General features: G+C 49.5%; 1 protein-coding gene across 1 annotated transcript in view; it reads left to right on the top strand.

Annotated features, from left to right (window-relative positions):
* TCEA3 (transcription elongation factor A3) overlaps positions 1 to 18,697 on the top strand; it is a 35,001-nt gene extending 16,304 nt beyond the window's left edge. Inside the window, exons 6-11 of the mRNA XM_058553204.1 lie at positions 5,679 to 5,842; positions 5,992 to 6,048; positions 9,188 to 9,342; positions 13,859 to 14,005; positions 15,713 to 15,784; positions 18,467 to 18,697. Of these exons, the coding sequence (XP_058409187.1) occupies positions 5,679 to 5,842; positions 5,992 to 6,048; positions 9,188 to 9,342; positions 13,859 to 14,005; positions 15,713 to 15,784; positions 18,467 to 18,475 (604 nt within the window). The 3' untranslated portion in view covers positions 18,476 to 18,697. The remainder of the gene's footprint in view (positions 1 to 5,678; positions 5,843 to 5,991; positions 6,049 to 9,187; positions 9,343 to 13,858; positions 14,006 to 15,712; positions 15,785 to 18,466) is intronic.
* Positions 18,698 to 19,297: the final 600 nt, after the last annotated feature.

The following is a 19,297-nucleotide window of genomic DNA, read 5'->3' as shown; positions in this document are numbered from 1 at the left end:
CAACAACTCTATAAGATGGGAACTGTTGTTATCCCCATTTTACACATGAGAAAACTGAGGCACCTAAAGGTTAAGGAACTCGCCCGAGGTCACATAGCTACAAGGTGGTGACGTCAGGCTTTGAACCTGGGGGTTTGGCTCTGGAGCCTGGGTTCTTAATAAATATACCACCTCAGTGTAGGCATTCCCCAAATGACAACTGTTATCATTGTTGTTTGTTGTTATGACTCCTGGTGGTTCCCCACCGGTGAGTCCTAGACTTTAAGGGGTGGGGATGGGGCACACAGGTCAGAGAGGGGCAGCACCAGGAAGAATCTGGGGCTCCATCCCAGGTGTAGGAGATGGGATGGCCCAGGTCGTGGGAGTTGACAGATGCTGGCACAGACAGAGATCCTTCTCTTAAGCCCAGGGAGTGGGGCCACTGGCCTTCCAAAGAGGACCTGTCCCCTGCCCAATTCAGCTCTGCCTAGCCCCGCTGGATGTGCCTTTCGTCTCTTTGTGGCCAGCTGCTCCCTCAACTCATCCTATATTCATTCATTCACCGAAGAGTCATCAGGTGCCCACCCAGAACACTGTCACAGGTGCTGGAAAACAGTGGTGAGCCAGCCAGCGGGGTCCCCATACGCTGGAACCTGTAATCTGGAGATGGAGGCAGACAATGTTGATAAACACATAAACGAGCTAATTATAAACTTGGACGAGTGCTATGAATGAAAGAGATCAGGTCATGTGCTAGAGAGTTACAGGGCAGAGACAGTCTGCTTGGCCGGGGTGGTCAGGGAAGGCCTCCCTGAGGATATGATATTTGAGCCGAGGCCTGACCTGCGGGAAAGCACCAGTCATAGGGAAATCTGGAGGAGGAAGAGCCTTCCAGGAGGAGGGACCAGCCGGTGCAAAGGCACTGCAGCGGGAGTGACGGGTGTTGAAGGAACAGAAAGAAGCAGTGCAGTGGGGGCTTCAGTGAACTGTGAGGGGATCGTGGCATGAGACTAGGTCAGAGGGGAGGCAGGGCCAGATGTGGAGAGGCTGGGAGGCCATGGTGAGTTTGACTTTATGCTGAAAACAACTGGATGCCATTAGAGGGTCAGAGGCAGGGGAATGATGGGATCAGCTGTGTAAAGGGCCCCCAGGCTGCTGTGTGGCAAGTGGATTGTAAGCGGGGCAAGAGGATGCAGGTGAGAGCCCAGGGGCCGGGACCGGGGTTGGGTGCAGGGAGATTTTTGGTTGCAGGCAGCCCCTTAGACTGGAGTTTATACCTGTCCCAGTCTTCCCTCACCCACAACTTTCCCTCCCGCTGAAATCTGACTCCAGGGAGAGCAGGTTTGATCCCAGCTTCTCTATCCCTGTGCCCTGCTGCCAGCCTGCCCAGTTGTCAGGGTTGGGTAGAATCCAGGGTAAGTTAATCTAGAACAGTGAGGTTCAAACTGCATTAAAAATAAATAAATAAAAGCTAGGGAATCCCTTCGGACAAATTTTTGGGGATTCAAAACGTAAACCTTATAAGAGCCTTCCCTCCGCAGCCCACCCCACCCTTGTAGCAGCACCAAGACAGCTTTGAGGAACCTCAGAGCTCCAGAGAACACAAAAATCCCAGTGGTCCAAGGGTGTCTGAGGTGACAGAGGGGATCCAAGGTCAGACCAAACAGCAGGGGTTGGAGGACAAGGAGGTCACGGGCAGAATCCACAGTGAGGAGCGCTCACTGTGGTGTTGAATGGGATTCTCTTATAACCTCAGCTTTTCAACACTGGGAAGCCTGGGCTGTTCAGTCAGCTTCACTCTCAGGCACAATTCCTTGGGCCTGAAAGACTGTCAGAAGCCCAGCGTCCTGGACATCCATAGCTCCTGCAGCGGCCCAGGCTGTGCCCTGTACAGGCTGTACCAGAGGTACCCAGGTGACAATGCAAACGGTGCCCCCTGGAGTTGGGAAGCACAGTAGCCCTTTGGGCCCTTCTACTAGGGCTCAGTGTGGTAAGACCCTGGAGCGAAGGAGGGAATCCTAATTTCTTCAGCTCTGATGAGTCAGTTTTTCCTAGGAGGCATGAGGGCTGGCTGGCAGATCCTGAAGGGTTACTGGAAGAGAAGACTGGGAAGAGCCAAGATGTGAAGGCAGAGACATCTTGACTGCCTGGCCCCCTCCCCAAGAGTAGCGTGGAGCCAGCTCTGAAAGGGAGGGAGTTGTGCAACTATCACAAAGTCACTTCACTTCTCCAGGGTTCCATCTCCTCATCTGTAAAATGGGGCCAGTAACGTGAGTCTCAGGTTATAGAGGAAGAAATAGCAAACAGGCAGTAAATGGTGGCTCTTGTTATTACCATCCTTCACAAGCCCCAGAGTCTGTCCATATCCTTTCTCTCCAGCTCCCTCACGCTCACGATCCAGGGGCCCTGAGCCCCTCCACATCGCCCATGAAAACTATGGACTTCCATTCATTTCTGCCGAGAATGCATCTTCCCACCCACTCCCCTAGTGGCCGACTCCTACTCCCCATCCCTTGCTGAATTTCTTGGACTGAATTGCACTGTAGTGTGTGACCTGTTTGACCTCTCTTAAGCCATGCAGTGAGGGCTGGCATCGTGGTGCTGGTTGGCACGGGCCACCTCCCGGATGCTGGAGGATGCCTCTCAACGTCGCCCAGCACTCTCTACGTGAGGACCTAAAAGGGACCAACAGGTGGAGGCTAAGCCTCAACCTGGTGTTTTTGGTGGCATGCAGCAGTACTGCATTCGTTTTTTTACTTTTTTTATTGTGGTCAAATATCTATAAGAAAATTTGCCATTTTAACCTTTTTTGTCAGCATAAGAAAAAAGATATTTTATCATTTCAAGTGGATTAAGATTTACCAAATATATAAAACCAGTTAGTTATCATTGCATATTTCAGGTTTTATGGCTACTCCTATTCATCAAACTTACTATATAGATATTTTTATTGTGGTAAAATACCCATAACATAAAATTTACCCATTTTAACCATTTTTAAGTGTACAGTTCAGTGGTATTACGTACATTCACATTGTCGTACAACCATCACCGCCACCCATCTCCAGAACTTTTTCATCATCCCAAACTGAAATTCTGTACCCGTTAAACAATAACTCTCCATTCCCCTCTTCCCCCAGCCCCTGGCTGGGAAGAATGGGGAAGAACCACCATTCTACTTTCTGTCTCCACGAATTTGACTACTCTAGGTACTTCATAGAAGTAGAATCATACGATGTATGTCCTTTCGTATCTGACTTATTTCACTTATCATAATGTCTTCAAAGTTCATCCACGTTGTAGCATCTTTCAGAATTTCCTTTCTGTTAATGGCTGAATAATATTCCATTCTAATTATATACCACATGTTGTTAATCCATTCATTTCTCAATGGACATTTGCGTTGCTTCTACCTTTTGCTGGCAGCTCCTTGAGAACTGGAAGTCAGGAAGCCTGTCCGAGCCATCAGCACAGAGTGGCCACTCATGATTGTTAAATGTTAAAAAATGAAAAGCAAGACAAGTGTTTCTCATTACAGAAGTTGATATATTCTTCATAGGAGATTTAGAAAATATGTATAAGCAAAAGAAAAAAATTAAAATTTCCCATAATCCCATCTCAGAGATATAATTACTATGAACATGGCATTATGGTCTGAATGTTTGTGACCCCCCCAAAATTCATATGTTGAAGCCCCAACCCCCAGTGTGGCTATATTTGGAGTCAGGGCCTTTGTGGAGGAAATTAAGGTTAAATGAGGTCATAAGGGTGCAGCTCTGATCCAAAAGGATTAGTGTCCTTAAAAGAAGAGACACCTGAGGGGCCGGCCCGGTGGAGCAAGCAGTTAAGTGTGCACACTCTGCTGCGGCGGCCCAGGGTTTGCCGGTTCGGATCCCGGGCGCGCACCAACGGACTGCTTGGCAAGCCGTGCTGTGGCGGCGTCCCATATAAAGTGGAGGAAGGTGGGCACAGATGTTAGCCCAGGGCCAGTCTTCCTCAGCAAAAAAAGAGGAGGATTGGCAGATGTTAGCACAGGGCTGATCTCCTCACAAAAAAAAAAAAAATGAAGAGACACCTGAGAGCTCGCTTGCCCTCAAGAAGGTGGCCGTCTACAAGCCGGGAAGAGGGCTCTCACCAGAAACCAAATTGACCGGCACCTGGATCTTGGACCTCCCAGTCTCTAGAACTATGAGAAATAAATTTCTGTTGTTTGAGTCATCCAGTCTATGGTATTATGCTATGGCAGCCCAAGCTAAGATACATGGTTATCCTTCCAGTCATCTGTGCATATATGCATATATATATTTGTGTTTTTTTAAGCCCAGACCAAAATGGGATCATTCTCAGGCTGTGTATCATAGGAGTTGGTGTTGAAATCAGACAGACCTGGATTCAAATCTTAGCAGTGTAACTTTAGGCGGATCTCAGTGGTATAACTCTCTGTTTCCTCATCTGCAAATGGGGATGATACGAGCATCTACCTCCGAGGAATGCTGTAGGATTAAGTTAGAAAGTGGTCCTCAATTGTCTGGCACAGTGCCTGGCACATGGCAAAAGCCTACTCCCCATCCCTTAAATGGTGGTAATGGTTTAAATGGTGGTAAATTCACTATTAATTTAACAGCCCTCTGAAATGTTGGTAAATTCACTATTCATTAGACTGTAAGCTCCTTAAGGGAGGGAGCTTTTCTGACCTGTCTGCTGTATCCCTTATTCTTTTTTTTTTTATATAATTTTATTTATTTATTTATTTTCCCCCCAAAGCCCCAGTAGATAGTTGTATGTCATAGCTGCACATCCTTCTAGTTGCTGTATGTGGGACACGGCCTCAGCATGGCCGGAGAAGCGGTGCGTCGGTGCGTGCCCAGGATCCGAACCTGGGCCGCCAGCAGCGGAGCGCGCGCACTTAACCGCTAAGCCACGGGGCCGGCCCTGTATCCCTTATTCTTAGCAAAGTACCTGGAGAACAGGTGCCTGTAGATATTCATTGAATGAGTGAATAAATGGTTCGGTGAGAGCCTGGGGAAGAGCAGCTAGCACGGTGCATAATGAATATCGGATTGTCACATAGTCATTGGCGTTGTGACACTCTTCTGTAACCACAGAGCACGGTAGCTGGTTAAGAGCCTGGGTACCAGAGTTCAACAGCCTGGGTTTCAATTCTGGTTCTACTGGTTTCCAGATGTATGACCTGAGTCAAATTATTTTATATGCATCTTTCTCTAAAAGTCACTTTAAAATGGGGATAAGAATAGTACCAACCTCATGGAGTTGTTATGAGGATTAAATGAGATGATCCATGTCAAGTGCCTAAAATAGGACCTACCTCATAGGGCTGTTATGAGGATTAAAGGAGATCATCCAGGAAAACATCTAGAATAGGGGCTGGCCCGGTGGCATAGTGGTTAAGTTCGCACACTCCATTTCAGCAGCCCGGAGTTCACAAGTTTGGATCCCAGTGTGGACCTACGCACTGCTTATCAAGCCATGCTGTGGTGGCATCCCATATAAAGTAGAGGAAGATGGGCTCAGATGTTAGCCCAGAGCCAATCTTTCTCAGCAAAAAGAGGAAAATTGGCATCAGATGTTAGCTCAGGGCTAATCTTCCTCAGCAAAAAAAAAAAAAAATCTAGAATGGTGCTCAATAAATGCTTTATTCGCTTAATGTCAAAATGTCTATTACTGATTGTCATCCTCAGATCAAACAGCAGCAAATCGAAAGCAGAGACCCCCAAAACACCCAGCAGCCCCTTGACCCCCACCTTTGCCCCCTCCGTCTGCCTCCTGGCCCCCTGCTATCTCACGGGAGACTCCGTCCGGGACAAGTGTGTGGAGATGCTCTCAGCGGCCCTGAAGGCGGACGGTGAGAGGGCCTGGCCAGGGATGGCAGAGGGAAGGGCTTCCCAAGGGTAGAGGAGATGCCGTCCTTCTCAGCCGTGGGAGTGGAACAGTCCCCAGGACAAAGAGGCTTCACTGCCAAGGTCATGTCTATGTTTCCCGAATCTCTTTCAGACGATTACAAGGACTATGGAGTCAACTGTGACAAGATGGCATCAGAAATCGAAGATCATATCCTTGAGCTGTGGCGGGCTGTGGGTGCTGGACTGTCAGCAGCAGGTGTCCCAAGTGCAAGGGACCTGGGGCAGTGAGGGGGGAAGGGAAAGGCTCCAGGACAGCTCCCTGCTCTGCCTCTGAACCAGAGTTCTTAATGTTAGCTAACATTTATTAAGTCTTGCACATGCCTCTTCCTAAGCTGTTTACGAGCAGTACCTCATTCAGTGTTGAGAACAGTCCCACAAGGTAGGTTCCCTGATTAATCCCATTTTACAGGTGAGACAACTGAGGCTCAGAGAGGTTAAGTCACTTTCCAAGGCTCATACAGCAAATAGTAGTGGCAGAGTGGGGATCTGAACCCAGAAAGTGTGACTCCAGAACCTGATGGCTCCACTGCTGTGCCAGACCGACCATGTCACAATCTGCCTGGGTTGTGACAGCAAGTGTCAGAGTAGAAGAGAGGACGGAGTTTCTCATGCTCAGCCTTTCCCCTTCCTCCATACTCTGAAGATAACAGCTCCCCTTGTTGACCCCTAATATGTACCGGGCCCTGTGATGGGCACTGACACTTCCCACCTCTGCTAACTCTCACAGCAGTCTCTGTGAGGAGGGACTGTTGTTCCCATTTTACAGACAGGGAAACTGAGGCTCAGGAACCACTGGGTGTCAGAGCTGGACTGAAAACTTGGTCTTTGGATTCCGTGTCCTGAGCTCTTTCCATGTGTCCCATTCTCCCACTATCTGAAAGGGGCCTTGTGTAGACAGGAGTGGTGACCACCTATGTGATTCAGGCCCACTGCACCAAAAGATTTTTGTCTTGGGGAAAAAAAAATCCCTCCGCACTGTGCCCCATGGGATGAATGCATGGAATTTCTTTTACTGGAGACTAAGCTTTGCATGTCAGAGAGATGTGGAGAGAGGGGGACAGAATCCCCAAGGGAGAGGGTCTGAGTGTCACACCGAGGTGTGAATGACCCCTTTGAGGCCTCTGGGCTCTACCTAGGGAGCTCAGCTGGGTCTGCTGGGGAGGGGCGGGGCCAATCTGCAGACAGCAGACGTACTTGCTTCCACCTCCTGCCTGAGGCCCACCCTAGTATCCGCCAACACATCTCCTGGGAGTTTCCCTCCACCGTCATTTAATTATTAGCCAGCACGTCTTGAGCTACCCAACTCCTCACCAAGTACATTTTCATAATGTCCAATTAATTCGGGAACACAGAGCAAGGTGTCAGAACCATCAGGAGCTTCATCTTCATTTTCTCCGGAACAGTCGTCCCTCCCAGCAGGTCCCTTCCACCTTCAAGTCTGAAACACAGGTGGAGGATCCAGTACATAGTTCCACTCCTGGCCTTCCCTCCCCGCTCTCTTCCTCCACTGAATGTCCCTCATCTGAAAGAGGAAATCAAAGCTGCATCCACCCTTTCGCTCTTTTGTTCTTAGATGGTGGGAGGTCAGGGGGAGGATAAGTTTGGGGGCTCAAATGCTCTGTGTCCTAAAAAAGATCCGTCCTCTTTGGAGCGGCCTGGACTAACCCGGCAGCCGTGGGGTTCGCATGCGCTCCTCTGAGGGGTTGGTGAGCCGGGGTCCACGCTCCACCTCATCCTCCCCTGTGATCTCAGGAAATGGAGACAGTCAGAAAGAGGCTGATGAAGTACCACAGCCCTGCTGTCCCCACCTAGCCAGCAGATACACACCTCCAGGAATCCCAAACATGGATTTTTAAGCCAACTTTTTGGCTTTCAAATGCATTATGGCATAGTCTTTCTTTTCACATTTTTATTGTACGACATTGAACAACAATAACAGGAAAAATAAACAATGCCACCTTCCCTCCCACCACTTCTAGCAAGTCAGCTATTTCCATTTTTCACATTCCCTGCAGCCTCTTTCTTGTATATGGTTTTTCCCAGCAAAGGCTTTGTCTTCCTGATTCTGTTTGGCTCAGGAGACCAAGAAAACAGGGCTGTATTCTCTGAGCTCCTCCAGAGGCTGGAGAAGGGAGGAGGGGGTGGGAGGCCTGTCTGGGATGCAGTGTCTGCACAGAGGAGTCACTGTGGTCGGTGGCCAGGGGCGACTTCCTGCTGTGTGAGTGGAGAGAACATTACCACTAGGAGGGCGTCTGGCTTCCAGCCCTGTCTCTGCCGGGAATTTTTCCTGTGACCTTGAGCGAGGGCCTGCACCCTTTCTAAGCCTCGGCTTCCTCATCTCTTAATGAGAGAAGTAACTGACCAGCAATTCCCAAAGTGGGTTCCATGGGATGGTAATAGGTATTACTAGAGAAAAGGGAAGGGAGTTCCTTGCTCTATGTTGGGAACACCAGATTAAACAAAACTCAGCAATTTCTTTTTTTTTTTAGAGTTTCTTTCTTTCTTTCTTTCTTTTGTGAGGAAGATCAGCCCTGAGCTAACATCCATGCCAATCCTCCTCTTTTTTTTTTTTCACTGAGGAAGACTGGCCCTGGGATGCCGCCACAGCATGGCCTGACAAGCAGTGCGTTGGTGTGCGCCCAGGATCCGAACCCGGGCCACCAGCAGCAGAGCCCGCGCACTTAACCACGACGCCACGGGGCCGGCCTCAGCAATTTCTTTATTGCAATACTTCTTAGAGCCTTAAATATGTGGCTCCCAGTCTTATGTTTTCCTCCAACAGCTAGACTCATAATCCCAGTGGCCCTTCCAAACTAGAGGTTCTCTTCGTCATTGTCATCATCTTAGCAGCCCCTAAATGTTGAGCACTTGATGTGTCCCAGACACCACCCTAATGCATCATGCAGCTCAGTTCACTGAATCCTCATAACAGCCCTAGATTTTATAAACAAGGAAACCGAGGCACAGAAAGGTCATGCGACTCACCTGAGGTCGCACAAGAGGCTCAGACAAACCCAGCACGCCCACTGCTGGGGGTCCCTGACAGCACAGTGCTTGCTGCAACCTGATCTCACCATTGAGGCTGTTTCCTGTCCCTGGTACATGGCTGACCCCAGACGTCCAGGTGAGATCCCCACTTGGGCAATCAGAGGCCACACAGGTGCCTGGCCCCTGTACACGTCCAAGGAGAGGAAGAGAGGGCCCTGGGGCTCCGCGGGCTTCAGGAACAGGCTCCGCACCCTTCTCGGCCCCTCTGTGAGCGGCTGGCTGGCCCTTGACTGTGTCACATATCTACCAGGAGCTCAAGAGCACCGACATGAAGTACCGGAACCGCGTGCGCAGCCGCATCAGCAACCTCAAGGACCCCAGGAACCCCGGCCTGAGGCGGAACGTGCTCAGTGGGGCCATCTCTGCCGGGCTCATTGCCAAGATGACAGCAGAGGTGAGGGCAGGGGTGGCGCCTCTGCATGGCGGGACGAGAGGCCAGGCCGCCCCCAGCTTTGTCCAAGTCTGAGAGCAAGTGGCTCGTGGCTCAGTGAAGACGAGCCCAGGCACTTTCTCAGCCAGACCACCTCCGACTCCCCATCCCTCGGCTTCTGGACCGTCAGGAGAATGAACACAGCTAATACGTGTTAAGCGCTGTGCTAAGCGCTGTGAGCACACTGGCCAATTCTGTCTTCGCGCCAACTGAGGTAGAAATGTTTATTATCCCCATTTGACAGATGAGAGTACAGGGACTCAGAGGGGTGGACTGGTTTGCTCATGCCCACAGCTAGAAAATGCTGAAACTAGGAAACAAGCTCTCTGGCCCCAGAGCACCAGCTCTTCTCTGCTTTGTGATCTGCCTCCCTCTCCTGCCTTGTTCAGTCCTGTATCCCATCACCCAGCCCTGTGCCCAAGCCAGAATAGGAGTCCCTGTCTCCACAGACCACAGTCCAAGGTGGGGAGACAGACATGTTTACAAACCTGTATAATACAGAGGTGGTACCATGACGGAGCCACCATGGAACTTACAGGAGGGAAGGAGTGACCCAGCCTGAAGGGATCAGTAAGGGAAGGAAAAGGGAGCAAGCCTGCTTGAGGAAGTATGGTGCAGGGGTTAGAAGCTCGGGGGCTGTGCCAAACTGCCTGAGTTTGAATTCTGCCCCTGCCACTTAGCTCTGTGATCTTAGACAAGCTACTTAACCTCTCTGTGCCTCAGTTTCTCATCTGTAAAACAGGAATAATAATAATAATAGCTATCTCATAAAGGATTGAATGAGTTAATATATGTGAAGTGTTTAGAAGGTTAATACATGTGAAGCCCTCCCCAGAATTAGCATGATAGGCTCATTTGCTGACCGTTTAATGTAACACAGCACCATGCTATGAAAGAGGAAATATTGTCCCCATTTTATGGATGAGAAAACTGAGGCCACACTCAACCAGTAAGTGACAGATAAGAGTTGGAACCCTGATCTGTTTATTTCAGAGCCCACATCTTAGAAACACTTTTACACCCTCAGGCGTGCGTGGCTCTGTACTGCCAGAGCTAACCGAGGGGGTTCCTGCAAGCACCTGGAGGTGCACTGTGAAAGCACTACTAGTTGACGTGGCCCAGAGTGAGGGGGGGAGTGCATTGGTGTCCTGGAGTCTGGGTGTGCCACAGGGAGTCTAAGGACCCTCTGAAACAGTTGGCCAGGGTGTGCCTCTGTGTCTTTGTGGTATGTGTGTGGTGGGTGTGTATGATGTGTGTGTAATTAGTATATGTGTGTGGTGTGTGTCGTTAGTGTATGTAGGTGTGTGGGGGTTGTGTGTGTGTTATGTAGTGTGTGTATGTTCATTTTTCTGAGAAGAGAGTTCACTGCTTTCCTCAAATACCGAAAACAAGAGCAAGCCCTGGCTTTAGGATAAAAATAGAGAACTTGGCACAGGTGGACCATGGTTATCTTTCTGCTTAATTTAAAATGTCTGACCTTTTTAGGCAAATAGCATCCTATGCCCAGAGTTACAAATTGCAACCTGGCTTTATAGTGTATTCTCCTTCCCTCCAAGTTGAAGCTGTGAATTTTATGGAAACCTGGCCTTGTGTTTCCTTCTCTCTGTCCCTCACTCTGTGGCTCTGAGGTTCCTGTGCTTCTCTTTGTGTGTGTGTCATGGGAATGCTACCAAGAGACTGTCTTATAGGCAGTTCCAGAGACATTGGGAAACCAGGCCCAGGAGGACCAAGAGCGAGGTGTAGACAGAGGTTTGAGCCAATCACAGCACATTCCCAGAAGCTGGAGGTTGGAACAGAGCTGGGTATCTGGATTAGGACAAAGACAGGCCCCGGAAGTCCCAGCAAAGCAACTGGGCAAGCCAGACACATGGATGAAGTTAGGCCCCATCCAAGGACTGTTAACTAGAATAGGGCAAGAGAACTGGGTGACCAACCCAGGCCCAAGAAGAGGCTGACCAGGCCAAGGAGAGCAAGCCAGGAACTTACCAGACCCTCCACAGGGACTGCCAGGGCCAGCCCCCAGGACCCTGCCCCGCCAGCAACCCAGGCAATAGATGCCGAGACCTTCATCCTGGGGACATCTTTTACCCCAGGCAGGAATTTTCTATAAGAAATATAGGACCATTTTTGCTGCAATAAGAAACATAACAGCTTGGGTTTGGGCTGTGTGCTGTGCTGTGGCTCGGAGGACAGGGAGCCCCCATCAGGGAGAGCCAGGGACTGCGGATGCCCTTGTGGATGGATGCCCCTCTGCATCCTGTCTCTCTCTAGCTCCCTTTTTGTGTCTCTTTCCTGGTCCACCTGATTCCCTCATTCTTCCTTCTCTCTTTTCCTCTCTACCCGGATGTATCAAAGAATGGAACAGATTCTGAGATTTCCATTAGAGCTGTCAAGTGCACATACTGTCAGCCCCAAAGGAGAGGGTTTTTTCTGTTCACGGTTCATCCAGCATTGAGACCAGCACTTGACTCAACAAATATTTATCGAATTCACATTTAGGACCCTTCTCTAATATGAGGACTGGTGTCATCTCCTACCCTTATTACTGTACTTACTTCATGTATCTTAACATTGCCTCCTTCTAAATGAGGCAGGACAGAGACGGGTAAATGGATTGGTGAGTGAGTGGGTAGATTTTTTCTGTTCTCTGTTTCTTAGTTGGCACACAAGACCCTCTTTCCACAATCTGACCCCCAGCCATGTCTCCCACACTCCCCACCTTGAACCCACCCCAAATACCCTTCCCCAAACATGTTATTCTCATCCTCTGATCTTTTGTGTCTACTATTGTCTCTGTCTGGAATGTGCCATCCCCTTTGGGAAGTCCTGCTTATCTTTCAAGACTGGTTAAGGTGTCAGCTTCTTTAATGAGCCTTCCCTGCCCCCAAGCAGTTAGCCACCATACTCCAGGCTCCCCTGCACTTTGTAAACTTTTGCTTTAGTGCTTCCTACCTATCTTGAAATCTTGTGTAAATGCTTGGCTATTCTACCAGATTAGCATTACCAGGACAGGAACCAAATCTTTATATCTGAATCCTTAGGGCTTAGAGGGAGGGGCGTGTTGGAGCCAGCTCCTACCAGCGCAAGACAGATGATTCTGTGTAGCTCTTCCCAACTCTGCGTTCAGCTACAACACATTAGTAGCTTGAAATTGGCCGTGGTGGGAGTGTTGACACCATGGAAACTGGTAAATGCTACAAATCAGGTACCCCTATAGCCAAAGGCAGCTAAACAGCACACGAACGCAGTTAAAGGAATTCAATAAATTGGCATCCAGTACATTTTGAATGAATGAATGAATGCATTATGCTCTAGAAAATCCCCCCAAATTAAAGTCAGCTGCTTTTTGTCTATATGGTCTTGGGTTGACTTGTTTTTCTATATACCCCTGCCATTGGTTAGGACCTAGTCCTTAAATTTAACACAGTAGGACTTAAACATTAGTGTGTACCAGAATAACTTGGGGGCACTTGTAAAAATGCATATTCCTGGGCCTGCCCTTAGAGTTTGGGATTCATGGGAATCTGCATTTTATCAAGAAGCCCAAGTGCTTATAATGCAGTGGTCAGCACACTAACATCACTTGGCCTGTGTGCCAACTCTGTTCTCCAGGTTTAAGGAGTCAGGATAGATAGCAACAATGAAACTGTTCAGCCAGTACCAAATCCTCATTTTAACCTTAGCTTTAGCTGTCCTCCTTCCCCCAACCCAACCCTAACTAGAGCTCTCCCCAGTTGGAGTGTCCCCGCTCTCTGCTGTCCTCTAGCAGAGGTTTGGGGGGAGTCAAATGGCCAGGAAGATGGGTAAAGAAGGGAAGGACCTAGCTAATACAGACACTGAGTGTGTGCAGTGAGCTGATGGGAGACAGGAGACTGTTCTGTAGGAACGTAGAGAAAAAGGTGTTCTGTGATGCATCCACAGGTGAGCAGTTAGTTGTGTGAACCCAGGAGCTTCAAGTCCTGCTTGGGTTGAGGGTAGCAGCATGAGTCATGGATAGCTGAGACCAAGGTTCCCACCAGGCAGAATGGACTGGGCAGTGATCACAGCTCAGACAAGCAGTGGGTCAAGTCCAGACCAGAAGGATAAGGGGAACATCATAGATCAGGTGGTCAGTGGTCAAGTCAGGAAGGTTCCTTCTCAAGCAAGAAGGTTCAGGCAGGTACCCAGGTCCTGGCAGGCAGGCCAGGCAGCAGATCTGAGGAAATGTACACAAGTGTGTTGATCTGGGGGTGGAAGCTGTTTGCTTTCCGCTCTCCTGTACACGCCCTACTGTACTTGGCACAGTCAGAGCCCCCAGGTTTGACCTTCACCCAAAGGTGGAATGAGGACTCTTCTGGTATAGCCAGGCCTCCCTCCAGCTCCTTGTACTCAATACAGCATGTTCGTTCCCCTCTCCTCTGTTCAGGATCTCTAGAAACCAGGTGTAGGGCAAGGCTCCGGGGGCTCCCCAGCCCTGAAGGGCAGACTCATTTCTCTCCAGGAAATGGCCAGTGATGAGCTGAGGGAGTTGCGGAATGCCATGACCCAGGAGGCCATCCGTGAGCACCAGATGGCCAAGACGGGCGGCACCACCACCGACCTCTTCCAGTGCAGCAAATGCAAGAAGAAGAACTGTACCTATAACCAGGTATGGCAGGGACAGGGGTCTTGGGGGAGGAGGCCATGGGGCATGGAGGGGAGAACCAGGGGGAGCTTAGGGGAGAGCCAGAGGGGACAAAGGGCTAAAACGCTAGCCTGCAGACAGAGGGCACGTCTTGCTACACCCACATAATGCCCCCATGGTGTCTAGAGAATGTTCTCCTGCATGTACAACCACCCAGATTTGTGTCTATGAGGCTTGGCCAGCGTGTTCTGGCATGTTCTGGCCTGCTCTGAAGCAAAAATAAGAGGAACCAGACTAACAGGGCACAGAACTTCTATAGAGTCACAGATGGTTGGAAGAAAACTTAGCAATATAAAACTCCCACATTTTACACACTGGGAAACTGAGGCCCAGACAAGGGACAGGCTTTGCAGCTTTGCCCAAGGTGACAAAGATGGTCACTGGCAGAGACAGTAATAAACCCAGATCCAGACCTTTCTGCCCTCAGTACAGCCAACTTGGTCAGTAAAGCCTGAGGTATTTAGCCCCAGTCCTAAGGGGGAAGACCATTGCCCCACCGTGGGGAATCACAGAAGGCTGTGGAGGCTCCTTCTCTGAAAGACTTAGAACCAGAGAACCGCCTCCTGTTTCTGGGTTGCACGTGTTATGTCCTTGGGGCACCAGTATTCTTGAATTCTAATTAGTGCCTAGGCATTCTAGAACTCTATTCATTCCCCCATCTGCTCAGCAAATAAGATTTATCAAGGGCACCTTGCCCGTGGGGATCTGTGGCTACACAGAAATACAGTCAGCCTTGCCCTTCTGGAGGAGTCCCTCGGAGAATTCTGATTCAGGAATTTGGAGATGTTTCTGCAAGCTCCTGCTCTCTTCCAAGCACATTTCCACGTGGAGTGATGTGTCTCCTGCACGCTGCCTCCCACCAAAAGTAAAGTGCCCATGAGCAGAGTTTTCTCTGCACAGAGAAACCCCAATACTCTCCTTTCTCAGGTGTCATTGCTCCCCAGTGACAAGGCTGTGCTAAGCTGTGTCCTCCTGACCGACTGCTGGGCTCACTCAGCTGGAGGACTCCCTCCCACCCCATAGACTCCCCGCTGACATCACTCGTAGCTGAGTGTCCGCAGAGTAACTACTTGCTACATGTCATGGCCATCCAGGGTTGGCCATAGAAAATCAGAACGGCAATAACATGTTAAATCTGGAAATGCCAGGGATTTCCTGCACCTGAATGGTTTGGTGAAGGGGATGAGAAACTGGAAAACATAACATTAGATAGTCCCAACGATCTTCAAATCCCTTTTCCTTCCTGGGCCTCAAGTCTTCCACCTATAAAATGAGAAACAAACTAGATCTTTAACGGGGCTTCCAGTTCACAAGTTCTGATCAGTGAGGCACATCCAGTAGGGTGTGTTCAGAGGTGAGTCAGGGGACACTTCCTGCAGGAGATGTCGCTTGAGGCAAGAGAAGAGAGATCAGGTCAGAGGACCAACAACAAGAGTGAGAGTGCAAAGGTCAGGCTGAGCCAGTGACATCCTGGAAGTGAGCTGAGGGACCTGCGAGAGGAGGGGCAAGTATACCTGATGGAGTTCTCAGTGATAAGGGCATTGCCAAAGCGGGGTGGGAATAACAGTGCCAAGCTCTGGGATTTGAACCTACTCCTATAGGCAGCGGGAGCCATGGCAGGTCCTAGAGCAGGGGAGTGACTTCATGAGTGATCCTCGTGCTCTCTCTCAGGTGCAGACACGTAGTGCTGATGAGCCCATGACTACCTTCGTCTTATGCAATGAATGTGGCAATCGCTGGAAGGTCTGTATCTTTCTCCCTCCTCTGTCATTCACAGACGCTGCCTCACATAAGGAGGAGCATATCCACAGCCCAGAAGGGGCCTCGTACACTGGGGGCTTGCCAGCCTGCACAGAGTAGTCTGCAGAGCTGGAGAGAGCTGTGGGTGGTTGCTGGGGAGGCGGGGAGAGAGTGCCTGTGCATGTTTTTGTTTTGGAAGGCACCCAGCTGGGGTGGGGGGCAGCAGCCCACATTTTATCACAGGATGGGCAGGTCTGTCATTTGAGCACAGATGCAGTCAGCCTCCGGAGATCCACAGAAGGGAAGAAAAACAACAGCACTCTGCATCTGGACCACACCTCTTTGCAAAGTGCTTTCACAGATGCTATTTCCTTTGAACCTGGCCACAGCCGGGGATGAGAGGAAGGCTAGCCCTGTCAGAGGGGTGTGGCCCCCATATGCTCCCAGGTCATCCTCCCCTCCCAAGGCAGCTCTGGAAAAGCCTTACATTACCCAAGGCTGTAACCCGGGCTGCCCCAGCTCCTGCAAAGGCAGAGGTTCTGTTTTCAGGCGTGGGAGCCAAGCAAAGACTCCTCCCAGAGGGCTCCTTCCTGCCACGTCTTCTGAAAAAACTGAGTGTGGTCACGTGACTACTGTCAGTTCCAGTACCATCTGGCCTGCCCATGCACTACGTGATATCTGGGCCACTAGGCAGGCTGCAGGTGCTCCCAAAGTTCCAAGGTACTTAGCAAGGAGCCCAAGACTGAGCATGGGACTGGGAGTCGGGAGCCCTGGTTTCAGGTCTCCACTCTGCCCTACTCGCTGTGTGACCCTGAGCAAAAGGGTGATGTCATGCCTTCCTCCCGTGGTTGATGTGAAGATTATTACATGTGCACACACACTTTGCAAACGACTATGAGAAGTGTTACTTACAATATTACTCTCACTTTTCACACAAGGAAATTGTGCTACCGAAATACTTAAGGAGCATAAAGTCCCATAGTTTGGAGCACTGAAAGACAGTGCTCCAAATTCCTGATCCATTGGCATTTTCTACAACCTTACTAAGAGCCTCAATAGCCTGGGGCCTCATTAGAACTGCCATATTTTTTAAGGTAAAAGTCAGACGATTATGTATTTTTCCTTTATTCACTCATGGAGCACTTAGGGATGGGGCCAGTATAGTGGCCTAGTGGTTTAGAGGATGGGCTTTGGCATCAGGTTCAAATCCTAACTTTATCACTTACAAAGTGACTTAGCTAAGTGATCTGAACCCTCTAGACCTGATTTCCTCATCTATAAAATGGGAGTATTAATATCTAGCCCACAGAGCTGTTTTTTTTTAAGCTTCAGTACATAGTTGTGTATCCTAGTTAGTTTAGTTCTCTGTGAACCGCTACCACAGAGGGGTGGTGTGGTTCCACGACTGGGAAACAAACCTGGCCGTGGCAGTGAGAGCACTGAATCTTAACCACTAGACCACCAGGGCTGGCTCTCACAGAGCTATTTTGAGGATTAAAGCAGGTAATACAGACAGAGCATTAAGGGGGCTTCTGATAGCTTATATGGCATCTTTGTCAAGTTAGAAAAAGGTTTCCCTGGGGCTGGCCTGGTGGCATAGTGGTTAAGTTCAAGCACTCTGCTTCGGCAGCCTGGTGTTTGCCACCAAACACCAGGTTTGGATCCCAGGCGTGGACCTACGCACCGCTCATCAAGCCATGCTGCGGTGGCATCCCACGTATAAAATAGAGGAAGATGGGCACAGATGTTAGCTCAGCAACAATCTTCCTCAAGCAAAAAGAGGAGGATTGGCAACAGATGTTAGCTCAGGGCCAATCTTCCTCACCAAAAAAGAAAAAAGAAAAAGAAAAATGTTTCCCTGCCTCCAGGTAGACACAGCCTTGCACCAGGGTACAGAGCTTGGTACACAGAGCAGGGGCTAAGTTTCAGCCTCAACTTGCCCCTTTGGCCAGGCCCTCTTGTGCAGTGAACAACCTATACAACTATACAAAAAATCTCTGAGCACAGATGTACATAAAAACCACTATTCTTGTTATTCTGAGGTTGTCTCCTACTAGTATTTATGGGAGCTTGGGCAAGTTACTTAACCTCTCTAAGTTGCTTCTTTAGTTGTGCAAACGGGAGTGATACAGTGCCTATCTCATAGGGTGATTGTGAGGATGAAATTAGTTAATAATGTTAACACTGGCTAGCCTAGAGTAAGTGCTCAATAAATAGTAGTTCTCGTGATTGTTACCATTGGGGAAAGGACATTCTGCATCTCCCAACCCAGCTCCTCCTCCCTGATTCCTATTAGAGAGGCAGGGCCCACTGGAGGTGGCAGCTGCGTGGCTTCTGACAACATTTTCAGGTAGTGTCCATGGCCGTGTTGGAGGCCTAAGTCACCCAAGTCGTTAGTAATAATCACAGTGATATTTCTGACCATGAAGGGAGAGCCCATCAGATGCCCAGCACTGAATTTCCATTCCTTTATTATGTGATATCCTTCTCGCACTGGCTGGCAGTATGCTCCCATCTTACAGATGAGTGATTTGTTCAAGGTCACACAGCTGATAATGGCAGAGCTGGGATCTGGACTCTGGTCTGTGTGGCTCCAGACCCTACCTTCTTCATGTCCCCTCCCCCTAGCCTCCTTGGGTGACACAGGGAAAGCTCTAAAATGCTGTCGCCTTTTTGGTTTTGTAGTTCTGCTGATAGAGCCGCCAGCCAGGATTTCAGTGAACAAGGTGAGGAAGAACAAAGAGAAAGCCCTAAGCCATTGTAACTGGAGAAAAAATAAAAATGAAAATGAAGAAAAATGCTCAACTCTGAATGGGGCATTAGGAACCAGAGAGAGAATTCTTTTGCAAATTAATAATCAGATATTAATAATGATTGGTTAACTGGGGGAGCCTGATTGGGGTATGATGCTAAGAGAGTGTGTGTTGACAAACCTCTTGTAGCAACTCAGGGACTTCAGAGCCTCATAGCTGAGGTGTCATATCTTTGACAGTGGGCTGGCAGACGTTTGCTTCGAGTCCCTTCCCTCACATCTGAACCTCTCAGCCTTTTCTGAATTGAAAAATACTAGACTTCACAAATCTTACCCCAGCCCACTGCAGAGTCACAGGTGCAGAACAGTTGACACATGGTTTGGCTTAGGCAGATATGACTTTCACGCCCTGTAGAAAGATTTCCCTACTCCTCATCGCTTCACAAACTCTCTGCTCTCCCTGTTCATAGCTGGCTTTGGGGGACTCTGACGACTCAGACTTGGTCCCTTTCGGCAGGGAACAGATTGTCTCAAGCTGAGGCTTTCTGAATGAAGAGTACAGTGGTGCCCCTGAGTTCCGTGGCCCCCGGGAGGTCCTGAGCCTCAGAACCTGCCCAGGCCTGGCAGTGCATTCCTTACAGCTCCATCTGTGGCCCGAGCTTCAGAGGAAGTCTGCAGGGCACAAAGGGTCTTGTTGTGCTTCTCCTGTGATGACATTAGCTTGCTTTTTGAGCTGATAGGAACTTTAGGCAAAGCTGGAACCT

Source organism: Diceros bicornis, chromosome 13 (assembly GCF_020826845.1).
Source record: "Diceros bicornis minor isolate mBicDic1 chromosome 13, mDicBic1.mat.cur, whole genome shotgun sequence".
Lineage (NCBI taxonomy): Eukaryota > Metazoa > Chordata > Mammalia > Perissodactyla > Rhinocerotidae > Diceros > Diceros bicornis.
The sequence above is the reverse complement of the archived record's forward strand: the minus strand, read 5'-3'. Positions and strand labels throughout refer to the sequence as shown.